Consider the following 21,273-nt stretch of genomic DNA (forward strand, 5'->3'; position numbering starts at 1 on the left):
TATGTTATAACTAATACAAAAAGTTTCATGTAAAAATAAAATCATTTGACCATTCAAACTTATTATAGAACAAGAGCATTTCTCTAAATGTTAGACTTTTTACAACTTAATATGACTTAATGTTATTTTTTTATGATTTAATATGGATAAATGTTGATTTTTAATGACTTGATGTTGCTTAATCTTGATTTTTTATGATACAAGGTATATACAGCTTACTAAATAATGTTAAAAAATAGGAAAAATAAAAAATAACACTTGATCGCCTTGTTTGCCTTAAGGCGGGCGCCTTCTCGCCTAAGCGCGTAGACAACCCTCCACTGCCTTGGTTCGCCTTATCGCCGTGTCAACTATGTTTCTACCTATTATTTAGGCCCATTACAAAGAAAACTCATGGGATCAAAAGCCCAACACATATATAACCCAACCCTAGGCTTATTTGCAATAAAATAAGCCCATTAAGTGACTTATCTGCATCACCTTGCCTACTTGTTACTGCATCCGGGTGACACCCTAGCTTACCCTTGCTCACTATTCACTTAGTCAAGTCGAATTGTAGTGAGTTGCCTATAGGGAACATCTTAGCATAATGTTGAAAATATAAGGTTCTAGAATCCATATAAAAAGGATTTGGCTATAGTGCTTTTTTTGGGTGTCGGCTAATGACCTGATGAACCAACCCTCCTCCTTTTCCAGGCTTGGGGTTGCAATTTTTCATCATTTGGTGATGTTAAGCAAAAACTGCCTCCTGCATTTTGTAATTAATAGAATTTCTCAAACCTAGATAACAAAATCATCCAAATCTTGAAGCAAAGAAAAAACGATAAAGATTGTGACACATATAACCCAAGCCCAAGACAGGTTAAAATATTATGACCCGGTCAACTGCGGAAAACCTTCTCAATTCAATTGCAATTTTTTAGCCTATCTCACTAGTTCAAGCCCTCTTATAGGTCTTTTTACTAGTTCTCCTTTCACTTGCTCTTTGACTTACCCACTTCTACTCTTTTCAAACTTGTATCTTCTGTTAGATCATAAGCACTCATGTCTTTTCTTGCCGCTTTAACCAGATGAATTTTAGCCTTTTCCCATAAATACCTCCAAGTAGTTGCACAATTGGTGAGTTTTGTGAGTTTGTGAGTGTTTTTTGGATGAATAAATAAATTTATACCCAAAGCGAAAAGAAAATACAAGGGGAAGAAAGGGGGGGAGGCCTAAGCCAACAAGGAAGAGCCAACCCCAGGGAAACAAAGCAAAAGGCAACAAACAAAAAAATTACAGCAAAAACCAAATCAGCAACCAGCAGCAGGGCAAGAGAACCGAACCAGCAACCAAAGCCACAGCAAGGGAGGAGAGGGAGAAGGCCAAGAGGAGGAGGGGGGAAAGGAGGTCAAGTGGTGGGGGGAGGGGCTGGGGTAAGGCACCAGGAAGAGATTATGTGGTCATTTCTAGAGGAGTGGGGGATCGGCCGAGATCGAATGGAATGGAGGGATTGGATTTTAGAGGTAACATCAAAGTAGATGGCTTTCCAAATCCTTTCCGGAGAACGGGAGTTGGAAGACCATATGCGAATGTTATGCTCCATCCAAAGATGAGATATAGTAGTAGAGAAAGCTAACTTACCAATGGTGTCACAAATGGAGGAGCCGGCAAATGTCATGTCAACCCAAATATATTCCCTCTCAAAGGGGAGAATGGCTCTAGGAGAAGGCCAGCAGCGAGCAAGAACAACTTTCCAAACCAGGGAGGAGAGAGGACAGGAGAAGAAGAGGTGGGGGATATTTTCTTAACCAAGGGGGCAGAGGCAACAGAAGGGGTTGACTTGGATGTGACAGTGAATAAGGAAGGACTGCATGGGGAGGCAGCTAGAGAGGCATCTCGAGGTGGTGAAGCTGTGACAAGGAATATGACCTTTGAACCAGAAGAAATTACGCCATGGAACAACCAGGCCAGAGGATCTGACAAAGGAACAAGCAGAGGCAGAGGAGAACAATCCATTGGATGAGGGGAGCCAAACACTTTTGTCCTCCCTACCTCGGTGCCCAGGGGGAATGGGAGGGAGGGAGGACCACAAATCCGCAAGGGGGGAGGAGAGGCAGGAGGGGCCCAACCCAGAGGGGAGAGAATGGAGGAGACAAGAGCGATTTTTGGAAGACCAGAGGAATAGATGATCCTTGGGGTGACAAGGGAGGAGAGAATGCCCAAAGGGTGCCAGGGGTCCATCCAAAGGGAAGTCGTCTGCCCATTGCCAATAACAGTGGAACAGGCAGTGATGGCAAGGGGCCTGAGATAAAGGATTTTCTACCAGATCCAAGAGGCATCAGAGGGGACTGGGCAAGTCCAAAGGGAATTTTGGGTGAGCAGGTAAGAGTGATCCCAGTCAACCCAGATGCTTTTTTGCTTGGAGACAAGCTTCCAGATAAGCTTCAGGATGCCCATCGAGTTGACCTCCTTGATTCTTCTGATACCGAGTCCCCCTTCAGATTTAGGAAGACAGACTTTTTCCCACGAAAGGGGATGGAGGAACTTGGAGGAGTCGGAACCTTTCCAGAGGAAGGAACAGAAGAGTCTTTCAATGGAGTTAACCGAAGAAGGGAGGACAAAGATCCCAGACCAAAAGAGGTAAAGAGATTGGAGGACAAATCTGATAAGAATCAACCGACCAGCATAGGAGAGGAGCTTGCCGTTCCAGAGCTAGAGCCTTTTCCTAATAAGATCGAGAATAGGGGAACAAAGGTGTGCAGAGAGCCTAGAAGAGATGAGGGGACCCAGGTATTTGACTGGTAAAGAGCCTAGAGAGAAACCAGTGACACCAAGAAGAAGGGATTGGGTCTCAGAAGAGACACCAGAGAGGAAGAGGTTAGACTTGAGGAGGTTGATGGAGAGATCGAAGAGGGATTCGAAGGAGTGAAGAGCATCCATGATGGAAGAGATGGAGAGGGAGTCGGCTTTAGAGAAGATCATGATGTCATCTACAAAAGCAAGGTGGGTGAGACGGAGGGACTTACACTTGGGGATAGGGGAGATGAGATGGAGATCCGAGGCAGATTGAATGGAGTGGGAGAGAATCTCGAGGGAAAGAGAGAAAAGGAACGGGGAGAGAGGGCAACCTTGACGGATACCCCTCGTCTAGGGAAAGTAGCCAGCAGGACTACCATTGATTAAAACAGAGAAACGAGGAGTGGAAATGCAACAGTAGATCCAATGGACAAAGGAGGGAAATACATTTGAAGCAGGACTTTAGAGATAAAATCCCAACTGATGGAATCAAAGGCCTTACAGATATCAATTTTGAGAAGAGCTGAGGGGGAGTGGTTTTTCCTATCAAACCCCCTAACAATCTCGTGGCAAAGAATGATATTGTCAGCAATACTCCTCCCAGCGATAAAGGCAGATTGATTTGGGCTGACCAGGGAATCAATGACTTTCCCAATTCGGTTGGCCAAGATTTTGGCAATAAATTTATAGAGCATATTCAAAGAGAGATGGGCCTAAAGTCATTCATTGATTCAACACCTTCCTTTTTTGGGATGAGGCAAAGGAAAGTGTGATTTATCCCATTGATCTAGGAGGGGTTATAGAAGAAACTTCTCACTGTAAGAATGAGATCATTACGGATGATGTTCCAACAAGAAGAAAAGAATCCCATACTAAAACCATCAGGGCCAGGAGCTTTGTTGGCTTTGTGAGAGGATGGAAAGAAGAGATGGAAGAAGCTCATCAGGGACCAATTTGTTGAGGAGATGGGGCGGAATAGGAGGAGGGGAAGGATGGGAGAAGATTCCCCAAAAATGGGAGACATCTTCAGCCTTGATTTCATCAGGGTGAAGGAGCACAGTACTAGAAGGGGATAAGAGCTTAGGAATGGTGTTGACATTGTTTCTAGCTTTGAGAGAGCAGTGGAAGAAGGCAGAATTGGAGTCTCCAAGATCTAACCACTTGATGCGAGCTTTCTGACAGAGAAAGCACTCCTCTTGGCCAAGGAGTAAGGCAAGCTCAGCGGCAGTGGTCTTCTCGTCATAAGCAAGAGCCGAGTTAAGCAAGTCAAGATGGATTTTAGTTTGGATAGAGTGTAACTTTTCCCGGCAAAAGGAAACACGGGAGGAAATGTTGCCAAAGGTGAAAGTGTTCCAGAGCTTAAGAGCAGCCTTGACGGACTTGAGCTTTTTAGCAAAAGCAATGAGAGGGGAGGAGGAAGGGGGAATGGGAATAGACCAGGCGTTTTGGACAATGGGGAGAAAATCCTGGTGGGAGGACCACATATCAAAGTATTAGAATGGCTTGGGGCCAAAGGAGTAGGAGAGGACGTGGATGTCCATGGGACTATGGTCAGAAATTCCGGAGGGGTCAAAGCAGGCGTGGGATGATGGAAAGGACTCCAGCCAGGCCTCACTGACTAGAATCCGGTCAAGTTTACAGCCCACCCGAAGATTACCTACTCTCCGATTATGCTAAGAGAGCTTGGCACCAGACCATCTTAGGTCGCTGAGACCCAGATCATCAATGCAGTCATTGAATGAATCAACCGCCTCGGGGTCAATGGTGTTACCCCCATGCTTCTCATGACTGAATCGAATGACATAAAAATCACCCCCAATACCCCAGGGGTCAGAGCCAGTGGAGGGAGCAAAGGAGAGGAGCTCAAACCAGAGGGGGAGCCTACGGGGGGCAAGGTTATGGGCATAAATGACCGACAAAAAACAAATGAAGGAGCCAGAAGAGTGGAAAATGGAGAGGTGGATGACTTGGTCCGAAGAGGAGAGGGGGGAGATAGAAAGATAGGAGGGGTTCCAAAGAATCCATATTCTACCGTTTGGGCTATAAAGGTAGTTGTTGGTGAAGGACCAAGAGGGAGCAATGGACAAGACAATGCAAGAAGCATTAGGCTGTAAGACGCGAGTCTCACGAAGGCAACAGAAGTTGGACTTGGAGGAACGAATCCGGGAACGGATCTTTGCTTGTTTAGCCAATGAATTGAGACCACGGACTTTCCAGATAGTCCACGGGGTCATGAAGAACTAGAGTGGGAGGGCATCAAATGCTCAGAAGAGCAGGAGAGGGGGCCAGAGGAAGAGGGCTTGGAAGATGGCTTCTTGGCAAGGATGTTTGATCTCAGCTTTGATGAGCCAGCAGGGGAGGGTTTCAGATTGAGATTAGATTTAGAGCGCAAGGAGGATCTGGAAGCAGAGATGGAGGACTTCTTCTTCTTGGATCCCCAGGAAGGGGAGGGGAAGGAGGGAAGGGAAGGGGAGGAGGGGGGAAGGGAGTTTAAATTGGTGGGGTGAGTAGAAGGGGGAGGGTTGGTGCAAGGGGGAGAAGGGGAGGAGGGATAGGGGGTAGCGGCTAGGCTAAGAGTTGCAGCAAGGCGACTGGAAACATAATTCTCTAAGACCCAAGAGGAACAAGTTTGAGCATCCAATTGAAAGGTAATCGTGTGATCAGCAGGGGTAGTGTCATTGTGTAGATACCCAGGGGGTCGGCTAGCGAGGATAAACCAATAGTCATAGCTTGCATCACTAGGAGAGCAGGTAAGGAAGCAGAGAGCTTGGCAGTGCCGTCTAAGACCAATGCGTGTCTCAAAGGGCAGAGTCGTAATAACAGAGGTGTAACAGGCGATGTCGTTTATAGTAGCAGCGTCAATGAGATTGGTCGAGGGATCAGAGCTAGAATTTACGGCTATGATGGTAGATGAAGAGGGCTTATCATGGTCATGCGCTTCAGAGGAAGTCACAGGGGATTTGCCAGTCGAGGGGAGGACAACCAGCGGATCCCAAGCAACAAGGTGGGCTTCTGCGACATCAGCAGGAAGGCAGCAGTGTCGTCTGGAGGTAGAGCGGAGGGCTCAAAAGGAGCCGAGGGGCTCAAAGAAGCGACAGGCAGCAGAGGCGTTAATGGCGAGCGGCGTAAAGCATCAGTAGCAAGGGAGTCGTTAGAGACCACAGCTGGCAGAGCGGAGCTCAGGGGAACATCGAAGACCAATGGCGAAGACGAGAGCACGCCTAGATCAGGTGGAGTCCCAGGCACATCAAGAGTAGGCAAAGTCATGAAGGATAGTCCTGGGAGTTCGAGTGAGCAAGGAGGCGGTGACAGATCAAAGGAACGGGTTGGGGTAGGGATGTTTGGATGGGTAATGGTTAATGGATAGGTGGTTGATTGCTGGATCAGGTTGAAGATGTTACCCGGATAAAGAGGGTGGTCCGAAGGGAACTTGGAGAATGTTTTTTGAATTTGATCCAGAATGAAGTTGGACCAAGGAAAGGTTGGTTCCAGGTTAAAGGGCGGTTTGGTTGGACCAGATGGGTTGGTTGGTTGAGGAGGTTTAGGCGGTTCAAAAGAAATAGGGCTAGATAAAGGTAAAGCACAATGGTTCCCAGAAGGAGAATGAGGAGAGATGAGAGAGGAGAGAGTTTGCGTGGATTGTGGCAAAATCCAGAGTGAGGGTACCAGACGACAAAGGGAGCAGAGGAGAGAGGGGAGAGACAGAAGAGGACATGGCCGAGAGGCGATCGAGGACACAAAAGTAGAGCTCAAAAGGGGAATAGCAGGTTCGACAGGGAGAAGGGTCAGGGTTTCAGAGGTGGAAAAGGTAAGCAATCCATCAGTTCCATCAGAAGCATCTGATGTCGTTAAAACCGAGAACGGATTATGTCCAGAGGGTAAAGGATCGCAGTTCAGACCGTCAGACCAAGAGTCAAGTAAGGCACCGGCGTTTGCAACGGCAGGAAGAGGCATCAAAGGCTGGCTTCCACTAGCGACAACGCTGTTAATCTTTTTTTCTATTTTTTCTTCTATAAGTTTGCACTGTGAAACGAGGATCTTCAAGAGCAGCAACTAAAGGTCTAGAAGAATCTTCTAAGGTCTTTGATTTAGTGCAAAGAGCAGTCGTATGGCCAAAACACTTGCAGAGAGTACATGTTGGAGGTAACCAGTCGTATTTCACTTCCTACTCAAAGGAGAAGCCTTCTCCATCCATAACCATGATCCTAGAAGGCAGAATCTGATCAGCTTGGACTTCGATGCACACACGAGCGTAAGACAACCGGTCCATGATTTTTGTTCTTTTGTCGGAATACAGGGGTTTGCCGATGATGAACTTGATGAGGCTAAGACCTTTGACACACCAGAAATGGAGTGGAAGGTTAGGGAAGATGACCCACAGGGGGATGGATTTAGGTTCGGATTTGGCAAAGGATAAGTGTTCATCCCATTGACGGAGGAAGATGGGTTTTTTCCCCACATACCATGGACCTCCGTTAATGGCAGCAGAACAATCAATGGTGGCAGCAAATTTGAAAATAAATGTTCCATTCTCCAGCATGTAAGTAGAGAGAGAGCCGGAGGACTTCCATTGGTAAAGAAGAGAGGTTTTAACCACTGAGAAGGGGGGTCTACTCCCAAGGAAAGAACCTATGACACAATTGCTCCATTTGGAGATTTCGGAAGCAAGGAGACCAGGTGGACAGAGACCAACGGGGGTAGAATTCTGGGAGGAAGGAGGGTGGAAGTATAAGGAGTGGCCAGCACAGGGAGGAAGAGGAGGGAGGATTGGAGGAGGATACAACAGAAGTCCAAGGGTGAGAGTCAGTAAGCATAGACGGAAATGGTAGACGGGGAGGGTTAGAGTTAGGAGAAGGGGGGGGGAAGGCAAGGGAGAGGTTGCAGGCTCAGGGTGGGTTCCGGGAGTAGGAACCGCCGGAAAAGGGGAGGGGGGCATACGGTCAGGTTAAGGGAGGCATACGATGATTGAGTGTGCACACAAAACCAATACGGTTTTTTCACATTACTATTACATCTAAGTTCACTCAGATACTCTTGTTTCTAGTTTTGTAGTTCCAAGCCTTGCCTCTCATCCATCTCAAGATCCTTCTCTGCTACACTTCGTGTGTGTATATATATATATATATATATAACCAGTTTCTTTGCCAACTACAATTAATTACTATCAGGCAATATTGGTCATATCCTTGTCTTTTAAAAAAAATTAGTTCTAATGAAATGCATCAATTATATGACTCCAAAGCTCCTCTCCACTTAATCCACCCAGCTCTTATTCTATGGGCAACATTCTCTGCGATCCATCCCATCCTCAGCATGCACAATAATATTATCAAAACTGAATTCTTCACTATTAAAAAACTTGAAATTTGCCATGTGGAACTCGCAACCATTAAGGATCAAAGTAACATGAGAAGAGATTGCCATAACTCAAGCAAATATTGTTACCAGATTCTTGCAGGCGCCCAGCAGCCTCACTAAAGCAACGCATGTGATCAACTGAACTGCTAGTGACCTACAAGTTTACACCGAATCAGCAAAGAGACAATTCAATAATAATAACCATCTGAAAGAATTCATAGTTTCTGCAAGAGGATTTCATATGTATATTGTGACGATCGGATGGTTTTGAATAGAGGATGCATTTAGGAGCTGATAAAGCTTGTGCCTAATCTGATCATGACTTTGATCGTACGATTCAAGAGGAAATTCGTCTGGTTCGCTGCCTCGAGAATTAAATCTTTGACTAAAATCTTGAAAAGGGGTTAAAAAAGATAGAACGAAAGGAATTTCCCGGGATGATTTAACCTAAAACTCAATCGTATTCGCAGAATTGCATATATCAATAACCTAGACCATAACCATAATTTTAATGAATTCAACTAACGCGAAGTTCTAGTTCTGCTAAAACGAAATGACTGACCTCAGATAGAGCCAAACGGAGAGAACAGAAAAGTGCAGTGAAGCTTTCGGCAATGTCCATCGAATCCCTCTCGACAACTTCGATAGCTCTCATCATCCCCATTGGATCAAGTGAGGGCTTCGATCCACAGCGATCTTCCTGAGCTTCAGAACAGATTTGAGGAGAAGATTCATATTGATCACGTTCGGTTTCTGGGTCTGGATTCTCCGTATTCATCGAAGAAACGTTTGGGCTTTCTTCCATTTCCCGCGGGATTCTAGAAAGCTTCAAAGTTGAGTGCTTGGAAACAAGACTAGTGAATGCGACAATATTTTCTCAGCAAATCCGTTGGGACTGGGGAGTTTAAGGGTTTCAAGAATTGGCTTAAAACCGAATCAAACCGAACTGCAGTAATTAGGTTCGTCTTCGTTTCAAAAGTTGGAAGCTTTCCTGGGTTTGGTTTGATTTGATTTCAATTTCATGAATAAAATTGTTGAATCGAATTACTTATTTATAAAAGGTGTTCTGATTCTTGGTTTGATTTTGGTTTCTACATTTTATATCTTGAACCGAATCAAAATCAAACCAAACCAATTGTCATCCTTACACACCGATCCCTGGATTGTACAATTTGGTATGGCCGATTCCTACATACAAATACAAGATTCGTTGGAATATTCCTTGAATCTATCAACTGAGGCCGTGAGTTGAACTTCTTAGTTCGGCGCAATGCCAATTGGATGAATCGCATGACCAAACATATACCTTTGTGTTGTTTGATTTGTAGCTATCAGCTGCTTTTTTCAAGAAAATATATAAAACTCCTTTATATTTACCATACAAAGTTTTACAATGAATGAAAAAACTAGTGAGGGTCTTGATGTGACCCCCTCTCTCCCAATATAATTCCACCCATATTTATTGTACCGTGTCATTGGCCATGGTGAGATGACGCCCATTCATCCTAGCCTCATGAAAATAAAGTCCTTTATCTTATATTTATTTTTATATTTGATACTCCCAAAGTAGAAATGGACAGAATGGAGAAGTGCATCAAGAGTGTAGAGGTGAAAATGTACCTAAAGTTTAAAGAAAAATTATACCGAATAATCATAAGATCGACTACGATGTATGGAATTAAATATTTGACAGTCAAGAAACGTAACATAGATAAATTGAGTGTAGCAGACGTAACATAGATAAGTTGAGTGTAACAGAGATGAGAATATAAAGATAAATGTGCGGCAAAACTAAGAGGGATAGGGGGAAGTATGACCGGTTAGAACCATTTTAGGAATTGTTTGGATTTAGGATAAACTCAGAGAATGTGATTTAATGCATTTCAAATGTGTTCAATGTAAACATTTGAATTCTCTTTGATCTGATTCAGAATGAGAGAACTAAAAGAGCTAAAAGTAGACCCAAAATGACCATTGAAGAGTTGGTAATGAAAGACATGCAAAAACTCGTACCAAATCCTAGCCTGATATTAAACAAAATTGTTGGGAGGGCAAAAATGCATGTTGCCAGTCGCACAAAGATGGTATGTCCCAAAGATGTTGCTTTGCTATGTTTCTTTCTTTTTATTTTTCTCTTTTTTTCCTGGGCTTTTTATTTTACACGATAAGGGATAAGGGATCAGGGATCCATATAGCCAATCCCATTTAGTTGAGAAAAGGCTTTGTTGTTGTAGTAGTATTTGATTCCACAAAAAGCAAACTCTTACCTCTCTTCTCATTTGGTACCCTTCAAAAATATTCAAATTACCCCTCGTGTGTGCATGAGAACCTTTTGCCATAAACAAACGCCAAGAAAAACTTGTTTTCGTTTATTTTCATCTCTTGTCTCTGCTTTTCTATCAATTTCCATCCTTCCAAACACGTCCTAAAGAATATGAATAATTTTCGAATCTTGATCGTCTGCCTAGACGAACCCGAAACGTCATGCGCGATATCACACAATCGGCACTGGCACACGTGTCACTCCCACGGCCGTTCGATTTCTCCCCTCGCAGAAGCGCCCCGTTCGTGTTAACATAAACTTAGGCACGCGGCGGCACACGCGTGAAACCCTAGAGCTCGCATCCCCCACGAACTACCATTTTTCATCGCCGGGACCCTGCCGGATAACAGCCGGAAACTGCAAAGCTAACCTTCCGACAATCCATCTCAGACCTCCATTCCAAGGAGTTTCAATTAATATGTTATCCGTCAGTGCCCGACAACTAGGACTGACGAAGACTCGCTTCGCCGGAGAATCGCTAATGGCCTCGCCGGTGAGCGGCGGCGAATGTTTCTGACTCGCCCGAGAGTGTTAACATCGTCGTGGGAGCTCAGACTTTGGAGGGGAAAAGCAGGATTCATTGATTTGATTTGAGAGACGAGGTGTCAAGTGAGGTCCTGAACGAGTCCTGATTTGAGAAGAACCCTAATATAGAAGCGCAGGGTCACATCTTGAAGGAGTTAGGCGTATGCGATCGCAGGCAACGCATGAAATCGAGATTCGCGAGTCGTGCTTGCATCGGCATGCAGATTTAGCAAGGTAACTGGAACATCTATTCGAGTCGAAGAGCTTTTCTTCTTTTGTTTCCTCGTCGTTCGCTAGAAGGGCATCTAATTTTCGTGCAGAAAACGGAACTTTGGAAGAGGTAGATTCATCAGTAAGCCCAATTTATTCATCGTAAAAGAATTAATTTTCATCGAATCGGCGGCAAAATCTCGACGAAAATTCACAATTTACCTTATTGCAGTCGACAATAACCTCCGAATTGATATGGAGCTGGGAATTTAACGTTGGAAGAGGAGAGCGTCCTATTATCGCACAGGAGATGGAAAAATTGGGAGGAACGAGCGAGGAAGACGAGGAGGAGGAGATGGATATGGAGGTGAAAGATGAGGACGACGAAGATGAAGACGATGATGAGGAAAAGAAAAATAGAAGAGCCGCCGCCGCAGCCGCAGCCGCAGCCGCAGCAATGATGGCCGGGAATGAAGCTATCGGATCAAACAGTAACAATCGATTTCAACATCTCCACCACCACCACCACCACCTTCAACAACAACATCAACAATACCAGGAACAAATGACACCCACCGGAGGAGGCGGAGGAGGAGAAGGATCTCGAAGGTGTAGACCAAAAGAGGAGAAAGAGAGAACAAAGCTACGAGAGCGACATCGAAGAGCGATCACAGCGAGGATCTTAGCCGGACTAAGAAGACATGGGAACTATAATCTCAGAGTTAGAGCAGATATAAACGATGTAATCGCTGCCCTCGCTAGAGAAGCTGGATGGGTTGTTCTTCCCGATGGAACGACCTTTCCTTCCAGATCTCAGGTAAGCTTCGAAGCGGGATTGGTTGTTCTTCCCGATTTTCTCCAGTATCTCCCATGATCTTATAGTCTGAATCAGTCAAAGTTAATGGGACTATGGAGTCTATAACTCTTGACTATTAGTAAACCCATGCATTACCGTCCGATCTACTCAGATAATGTTGAGACCGTCCGATTAGTTTTCTTTTTCTAACTTCTTTCCACGTGGCACACCTGAAGGGTTTGACCTTATACCAACACCGTGGCTTTAGATCCACGTGGCAGAACGCCACCATTGGGTCGTGAAGATCTTTAGCTTCTTTCTACCAAAAAAAAAAAAAGATCTTTAGCTTCAAGAAACTCCGTATACATTTTGTAGTGATCTGATCACAACTGACACTGTCAGTTGTTTTCTCTCTCTAGTTTAGAAATTTCTGGAAAACTTGCCGGAGAAGAGATTAAGGAGACGGCTCCGGTGATCTATAACTCAAATTTCCGGCGAATTTGAGGGATGGCTTGTTTATCGTTTGTTAATATTTTCCAGAGTGGAAGGCCTGTTGGTGCGACGTCCGGTGAGGTCGTTACTTCGTCGTCTCAAATGTTGGCAGCTCAGAACCCAACCGCTGCTCTCAGGGTTGTCTCTCCAGTGGTGCGGAACACTACTACCGCGGATTACCATGCGAATCGTATGAAAAACGTATTTGTGCCGAGTTCCTTGTCTTATGATGGTTCTTCTAGTGCTCGATCTCGATCTCGCATTGGATCTTTTGTGGAGGAGAGAGGAGAGGGGACTGAGAATTCGCCACTCATGGGGAGCTGTATTGATGGTGCTGATGATAAGCAGGTACAGAAGCCATACTTATTAATCTGAAACCAATCTCAATATCGAATGGTAAGCCTTGTGACATTTGGAAAAATGGCTTCCCAAGAAGTTTTCATTGAATTGTCCTAGAAAATTAAGCGGTACTTGACTACTTGTACGCTTTAGTGTTCTAATATGATTACTCTGTTTATTGATTGGGTGTGCTAGTCTAGACTTAGACTCTTCACCGTCAGGCATTAACCAATGATGCCAGTGCATATCTTGATGTCATCTTGCCTAGGAATGAGTTTTTGCCAATTTGAGCTTTAATTTGGTTGGTATATTCCACCTGCACTAAATAGGTTTCATGTTTGAGTTCAGCTTAGTAACTGACAATGACTAGTAATTATATATCTCTCTTTATATTAAGTCACTTCTTGTCTTTGGTACACTTTATTTCTTGGATGCTGCATTCATGTCAAGGATTCAGGGCTCTGATTGGTCGTGGCCTCTCCTGAGTTTACTGGCTGATACAGCCGATATTTGCCCAACCCATGAGGGGAGATCAGTCGTATCATGTAATTTCAATTGGACCAATCACAGCCAGTCTCTATTTAACTCGACTGGTACAGCCTCGATGCATAAATCCATGATTCATGCATGAAGCCCTGAATGTTACGAGTGTGCAAACATTTTACACTTTTGACTTCTAAATCTGTTTATCACTTTCCTTTTTCATTACCGTCTTGCTGTTTATGTGAATTGATTTATATTTCTTCCTCTCATTTGGTCGTGTACACTTCTGTCTATAGGTAATAGACATACCTCCAAAGTTGCAAGAGCGTGATTTTGCAGGCACCCCTTGCGTTCCAGTTTATGTGATGTTACCGGTGAGCTGCCTTCATCAGACTTCATTCCACTTCTATTTTATTTTTATTTTCTCACTCACACCATTTGTCTAAAGCTTTCAAAACTTTTAATCTTCTTACAAATAGTTTTGGTTTTAGGTAGGGGCTGCCTTTTTGATAAATTTAATAAGACTATAAGAGCATTTGTCACCACAAAAAATAATGAGTAAAAAAAAAAAAATTGTTTATCTTATGTTTATAATTTTCTTTGGTGGGATGGCAGCTGGGAGTTATCAATATGAAGTGTGAGCTTGTTGATCCGGATGGTCTATATAAGCAACTGAGGATATTGAAGTCAATCAACGTCGATGGTGTGATGGTTGATTGTTGGTGGGGAATAGTGGAAGCTCATGCTCCACAAGAATATAATTGGAGCGGTTACAAGCGGCTCTTTCAAATTGTTCGTGAGCTCAAGCTCAAATTGCAGGTAAGTTGTATGAATATTTGCTATATGGGGTGAATTCATATATTGTATATGTTTATTTGCAATACTAGGGAAGTGACAGAAAAAAATAGAATAAATGAATCGAGTACTAGTTATAAAGTCTTGTTCAAGTTTTTGTTTACTCCAATGTCATATTTCTGGTTTGTGGGCTCTTGACGTTCATTCTAGTTAACTCAACACTCATTTGCTAAATCCAGTCCTTGAGAATCATGCCTATATAATTCACCCTATCAAAACAATCATGCATATCAAAGATCATTTGGGAAAATATTTGTTACTAAAAGATATCAAATGGATTTATTTATTTAATTCATGTTGTATGACAACTTGAACAATTTATAGAACAAAAACAATGCTGATGATGATGCAACAGTGGAGTAAAACAGTCACGCTTCTAAGCTTAACACTACAAGCAACCTTATTTGAACCATGTGGAGGACTGATGTGGCCAATCTGTGCTGTCAATAGAGAGGGAACCTTCCAGATGGTCCGCATGCCAAAATTTTAGTAGCAATTTTGAATCATATGGCCCACCTTGTGATGGACTTCCTTGCTTGTGCAGTCATAACTTTTCTTTTTTGCCTAGGGGCAATTACGGTTGTCTTGTTCCTTTAGACCAAGCAGAACTGACTGCCCTACCATGTTATGTAGTTATAATAGTGATAACATTTTATGCCGCAAAGATGAAATGGTGGCTTTTTTTGGCCAGTCCTAATTAATGGGTTTTTTATTTTTTGCAACAGGTGGTAATGTCATTTCATGAATGTGGAGGAAATGTTGGTGATGATGTTCACATTCCATTACCTCTTTGGGTGGCAGAAATCGGTCGAAACAATCCTGACATTTATTTTACTGACAGAGAGGGTAGGCGGAACCCAGAATGCCTCACATGGGGTATTGACAAGGAACGGGCTTTAAGAGGGCGTAATGCTGTTGAAGTATCCATCTGATATCTCTATAGAGCGTTATTTACATTATAATGTCCTTGATGTTTGTGTACTTCTGTCTGGCCTTTGTTTTATATCTCCCCTCCCCCCTTTCTTTTTGTTCGAGGAATAGAAACTGTCAAAGAAAAAACCCCAAGGAAGGGGGGCTTGGGCCTGAAAAACCCAAGCCCACCTGAAAACTTCCGGGTTTGGGCTGGGTTTTTGGCCCATGGCACGAGTCAGGCTGGGCTGGGCTTTGGGTTGAGGCCTCTGTTTAAGCCCTGCCAAAAGCTATATGTATGTACATAAGTTAGGTTTGCCACACCATAAATCACCATGTACATGTAAAGTTCACCATTGATTTAGTGCATCAAATTTAGTGCCTATACTAATATGGTAGGTGTTGATGTTTAGTGTACTAAATTCTTAAATGACTGGCAACTATAGACCATCAAGGCAGCTAAGGTCTTAATTTTCAAACTTGAAAATTTAAAATTATATACAAATTCCAACCCTTTCTCAAAGCTCGGACCTATCCCGAGCCCAGCCCACTTGCACCCCTACTAATGTTATATATATATATATATATATATATGTATGTATATATATATATATATATATATTTGAGGTTCAGGTATTGAATGTTTGATGCAGGCAAGGGGTATAAGGAACTCAATTCAGCCTGCAGCTCAACCCACCCCTTCAATTAAGAGAACAGACATCAATTCAATGAACCAGCAATAATAGACATGCTTCACAGTGGATTCAATACCAAATTAATTATGATGAGATTTATCGTTTTAGCATCTGATAACTAGCCAACATCCCTCTTTAAAAACAAACATTGGTTGAACCAAATAAATTAAATTTATTTTAAATCTCCGAATCTTGTTGATAAACAAACCATGTAATAGCTAATGAAAGTGAGATTGAAGTCTCAAAATAACCAATTGATTGGATCAGATGTGACAGGATCCTAATGACAATGAATATTACTTACAGAACCAAGCAGATTAAAAACCTGTGATCTCAAATGAACCCTGAGTCAGTATCACTCCCAAGTTCCGGATGTAATTAAAAATGAAGAAATCTTCCAGAATTGCAATGTGAGCTAAAGGACAAACCTTAGAATCTGAGTACTGAACCAAGAACACATGAACAGCAGTTTATAGCAGTAGCAGTAGTTAAATAGCAATAGCCATGCTATGAAAAGGTGCTGTTAAACCTTCCCCTAAACAGAATTATGAGTTACATGGCTATATCTATATCAGACCCTTAAAGTGGTTATGATTCTCACTTTTGAACTCAAGTAGGACTCTTAAAAGTGGCAAAATAACTGACTATTTAAAATGACCAAACACAAAAGAAAACAGACCCTTATCCCTCCACACAACTGGACAGAAACATGGATTAACTAAACTTCTTAAAACAACTCTTCACTAACTAACAGCATAATTAAGCCATCTCTGAGACCCACTCTTTAATTAAATAAAGATGATTTAATTGAAATCCAGCCCCCAAATAGTATCCCATGTTCTTTTATTATTATTTTATTATTTTTATTTTTTACAAATTTATATTTGTATTAAATTCATTGTAGGTTTACTATGAATTCATGAGAAGCTTCCGACTAGAATTTGAGGAGTTTATTGAGGATGACATCATCTCCGAGATTGAAGTTGGACTAGGTCCCTGTGGGGAGTTGCACTATCCCTCCTATCCTGTGAAGCATGGCTGGAGATATCCTGGCATTGGTGAATTTCAGGTGAGTTTTGATTATTGGTTGTTCTGCCCCCACTTTTTAAGAACTTTTTCCTTTTTGGCTGCATTAGTGCAAGTGTCAAGCTCGTCCACATTATTGCTTGTCATAATTAAGATTATGATTTTCTTACTTCTCCACTTTTCCAGTTTCCTTACACATTGGAAAACTGATGTTTGGACTGTTAAGATAGGCAAGTATAGTGATCCCAACCTCAGAGTTGGTCCCACTTCCATAGTTGACTCAGGGTCTAGGTGACTCAAGACGTTGGAGGGGACTTGGATGCACGGCATCCACCTAGGCGACCAAGGCACCTTGGATGCTTAGACAACTATGCCCACTTCTAGTACAAGTGTGGGTCCTTTGTAAAGTAGGGAGTCCACTTCCCGCCACACTGATGCAAGAAGTTGCTCAGGAAGCTCTATGGGCATTTTGGCCAGCAGAACAGATTAGGTCCACAAAAGAAAAATGGATAAATACTCAAGTGTAATGATGCAGTTAAATCATCTAAAATAGGTTGGGATATATATATATATATATATATATAAGTGTGTGTGTGTGTGTGTTGGGCCTTTAGTGCAATGGGTTTTCTTTGTAATGGGCCATTTTAGTGGGTCTATAATAACCGGAAGGGGGTAGCCGAGTTGGCAAAGGACCTTAGCCTCAGGAAGCATGTGGTTCTGAGTTCTACTCCTCTTCCTCGTTGGGGCCACTCACACGGGGTGGTTTAGTGCTCTTCACTGCTTTCAGTGAAAGTTGAATGGTTCTCATTTAACCCCGGTATGACCTGGTCCATGCGGTTGTGGGGTCAAGTAGGCCCGCGGGACTAGCCAGGCTGAAGGTTTGGATATCCGTTGTTAGGAAAAGAAAAAAAAGGGCCTATAATATGGGTAGGCTAGGCATACAGGATTATTTGGCTAAGTGTCTTTATTTCTTTATTGTAATGTTATTAAGTAGTTTAGTTAGGTTGGATTAGGATTCTATAAGTCTAGTCTTGTTTTGAGTTCTTTGTTATTTCAGTTTCCTAGTCAGTTAAGGATTAGGTTATGCCTTTCCTTTTTAGTGTTTTAAGTCTGTTTTTGAGTCTTCTATACAAGTTTGTAAGGGAGACCAGTGTTGTACACGGATTTAGATTAATGAAAGTTTTTTGCTCCTTCTTACTTACATGAATACTCCTTGTGTTTGATCATGGCTGGCTGGTGTTTGATCCTTCCGAACACCCTGCAGCGAGAGAAGTCCGGGTGAAACGTTACCCAAAAAAAAAAAAAAAAGCTCAGGTGGGGTGAATTATTATCTTTCTAGTTCTTGTTAAGTTACTGCTATATTAACTTTCTACATTCTGTCCATCTCTGATCTCTGAAATTCTTCAGTCAACTCACCATTATACTTGCTGGTTTTAAGGTGAGATTCATACTTGAATTGATTTCTGATCTAAAGTAACCAGCAAGTATAATGTTGAGTTTCAAGCTGTAATGCACCAAAGGCAATTCTGAAAGTTCCAAATTGTAATGCACTAAAAGCAATTCTGGAAATTCCAGATGTGTCCTAAATCCATTTCAAGCTTTCATGCAACCAATCTCCTGACAATACCATTTGCTTGTATTCTGAAAATTCTTCAGTCTTCGATCCTTCTTCATCCATGAGCTTAAGGTTTCTTCACATCTCTCTTAACTCCTCCAAATAAATAATAACCTCCTCTTGAATGGACTGAAAATGATGCTTCACTTCCTGCTCCTTAGCTCCTTTAACAAGGTCTATGGTGTTCTAGGAACGTTGCCAACCCAGCCCTTAGTTACTGCTTGATCTGGTCTGGCTTCACACCATCTTTTTATTTCATTTTATTCATCCATTATTCTCTTTAACCTTTGTATATTTGTTATTTTCTTTTTTAAAATATGATCTCGTTGAGCATTAATGGAATTTATTTTTCTCTTGTTAGTGTTATGATAAATATTTATTAAAGAGCTTGAGAAAGGCAGCAGAAGCAAGGGGACATGTCGTCTGGGCTAGAGGACCAGGGAATGCAGGTTCTTACATTTCTCAGCCTCATGAAACAGGCTTCTTCTGTGATGGGGGTGAATATGATGGCTACTATGGCAGATTCTTCCTTAATTGGTATTCTCAAGTTTTGATTGACCATGCCGACCTTGTGCTTACTTTTGCCAAGATGGTTTTTGAAGACACCCCTATTGCTGTAAAGGTGAGCCTAGTTCCTTAACGTTAATGACAACTCCACCCATTGTAAGATGAAAGGAACCTAATTAATCAAAATAATTCTGTTTGGCATCATTTAAAATGAAATTACATTGTTGTCATGTAAAACAAAATCGGATCTCATATCTCGGCGCTCAGTTTGGGAAAACAAGAAAAGATGTGACGGTTGTGATGGCTATGCTATCATATGGGTGGGTTCCACCATGTTATCCTACTTTTTTGTTAATTAACATAGCTTAACTTTCAAAGTTTCTTACATCTAATATCTCTTTTCTGGTGAGCAGGTATCAGGTATTCATTGGTGGTACAAGACAGCCAGCCATGCTGCTGAATTGGCTGCTGGGTTTTATAATTTTGCCAACAGGGATGGCTATGCTCCAATTGCTGCAATGTTAAAGAAGCATGAAGTTGCTCTTAACTTCACATGTGTTGAATTGCGCACTTTGGACCAACATGAGGACTTCCCAGAGGCATTAGCCGATCCTGAGGGCCTTGTCTGGCAGGTAAGCAGTAAAAGAGCCCTTACAATTTTCCTGATTTTCTGCAGTGTTCTGGCATTTTTCGTGGGGCAACTCTACAATCAGAAGGAAATAAATTCCTAAAATAGAAATAGGGTATAGCAAGAGACTTTGAAAATATCAAGTTAGTCTTCCAGCTATATTCTCTATTTGAAAAGGACTTTTATCGAATCTGTGATATTGTATATTTTGGAAGATGGTTTTTTATTTCTTTCTTGCTATATTCTCAAAATAAAATATTCTCTAGTTGAAAGTGGTTTTGAGTTTCAATTTTATTGGATCAGCAAATAGGTTTGTTACCTAACCTAAATCTATAATATTTGCCGGTCATAGTTGGGATTGTTTTTTGTTGTTTTTCAGAGGAAATGTATGTTCTTCCTCAGATTTTTTTTGTCTCTAGGAAGGAGGATATGAAATTGTCATCATGCTAAAGATTGGTTCAGACTCAATTCAGGAATATGCTTGTGTTCTCGTTTACAGGTGCTTAATGCTGCATGGGATGCTTGCATACCTGTAGCCAGTGAAAATGCTCTTCCTTGCCATGATAGAGATGGCTACAACAAGATTTTGGAAAGTGCTAAACCCATGAATAATCCAGATGGGAAGCACTTATCTTCATTTACCTACCTAAGGCTTAGCCAACATCTGATGGAAAGAGAAAATTTGTTGGAGTTTCAACGATTTGTTAAGAGAATGCATGGTAAAATGTTGGACACCTAGTTCTTCATTTGTCAATTGCAAATGTTGTGTTGCTAACCCTTCTTTCCCCAATGTGCAGGAGAAACAGTTCTGGCTGTCTAATTGTAAAGAATAGGGAGCAGCATCCTTTTTTTTTTTGGAGGGGGTGGTTGGTTGGTTAGGACTTTTGTTTAATTACTGTGCTATAGCCGCTCCAGCAAGACAAATATTTTGCCACCTGGCACTGTTCATAACCAAAGTTGGATAAATTTGCCTTCCTAGCATGACATATTTCCTTTTTTCAGTGAGTAAATTCTATCATTTCACATATATACTTTAAACAAAGAGTAACAAAATGACAATTCTTGAGAAATATGTTTGCCTTTGTAGCATAACATATATATATTTTTTTTCAATGAGAGTAAAATCTGTCATTTCACTTTTTTTTTTTTTGCAATAGTTCTACTTCTATTTCCCATGGTCAATAAGGAGTGGGGGAAGGTAAAGAGCAGGGTTTCAAGAATCTGTGAATTGGAGATAGAATCGCCCAATTCAGATTGGAATCAATGATTACCGAATTTGATATTTGATAAGTCAATACAGTCGACTCCTAGATAATAACACCTAGATAATAACACTAGAATCATTGAAATATTCCTTGAATCTATGATTCAAGGGTTTTTCAGACCGGTACAAGTCAATTCTCATACGAAATCAAATCGAAATCAGCACTAACCGCTCCTCTCACTGATTATGCATTTTACAACCCTTGTAAAAAGTAAACCCTAGCTACCAATCAACAGAGGTCCCCAATTTTTAATCTATCCAACAGGTCTGTTTCACTCTCAAATCACCCTGCCCATCCTGCCAAGTCTACTAAGAGGGTGGTGTTAGAAACCTTTGCATAATAAGTTCCTCCCTTTTTTTTTTATCCTGGGGGGAGGGGTGGGGTGTTTTGAGTATGATATTAAGGCTGATACCAATACCTGATCGATACAGAACTGCCAATACGATATGAAAGTCATTTTTGGTTGAAA

General features: G+C 42.0%; 2 protein-coding genes across 4 annotated transcripts in view; one reads left to right on the forward strand and one right to left on the reverse strand.

Moving 5' to 3' along the window:
• Positions 1 to 9,048, reverse strand: part of LOC122082546 — a 15,580-nt gene extending 6,532 nt beyond the window's left edge. The window contains exons 1-2 of one of the 3 annotated variants that reach the window (XR_006141339.1): positions 8,699 to 9,045; positions 8,224 to 8,290 (exon numbers count right to left, since the gene is read on the reverse strand). Coding sequence is in view for 2 of the 3 variants with exons in the window: in XM_042650182.1 (XP_042506116.1) it covers positions 8,224 to 8,290; positions 8,699 to 8,941 (310 nt within the window). In the remaining variant the exon portion in view is untranslated. Of the gene's footprint in view, positions 1 to 8,223; positions 8,291 to 8,698 lie in introns of all 3 variants that reach the window. The other 2 variants (XM_042650182.1, XM_042650181.1) reach the window with 2 other exon arrangements.
• Positions 9,049 to 11,222: 2,174 nt separating this feature from the next.
• Positions 11,223 to 20,680, forward strand: LOC122082242 (beta-amylase 2, chloroplastic-like; the record flags this gene model as incomplete). Its single annotated transcript, XM_042649707.1, has 11 exons — positions 11,223 to 11,324; positions 11,427 to 12,011; positions 12,531 to 12,830; positions 13,601 to 13,678; positions 13,920 to 14,123; positions 14,885 to 15,079; positions 16,668 to 16,832; positions 18,766 to 19,026; positions 19,325 to 19,543; positions 20,039 to 20,258; positions 20,337 to 20,680. Coding segments are annotated over 11 exons (2,352 nt in total), but the record flags the coding sequence as incomplete, so codon positions are not given.
• Positions 20,681 to 21,273: the final 593 nt, after the last annotated feature.

The sequence above is a fragment of the Macadamia integrifolia genome, chromosome 6 (assembly GCF_013358625.1).
Source record: "Macadamia integrifolia cultivar HAES 741 chromosome 6, SCU_Mint_v3, whole genome shotgun sequence".
NCBI lineage: Eukaryota > Viridiplantae > Streptophyta > Magnoliopsida > Proteales > Proteaceae > Macadamia > Macadamia integrifolia.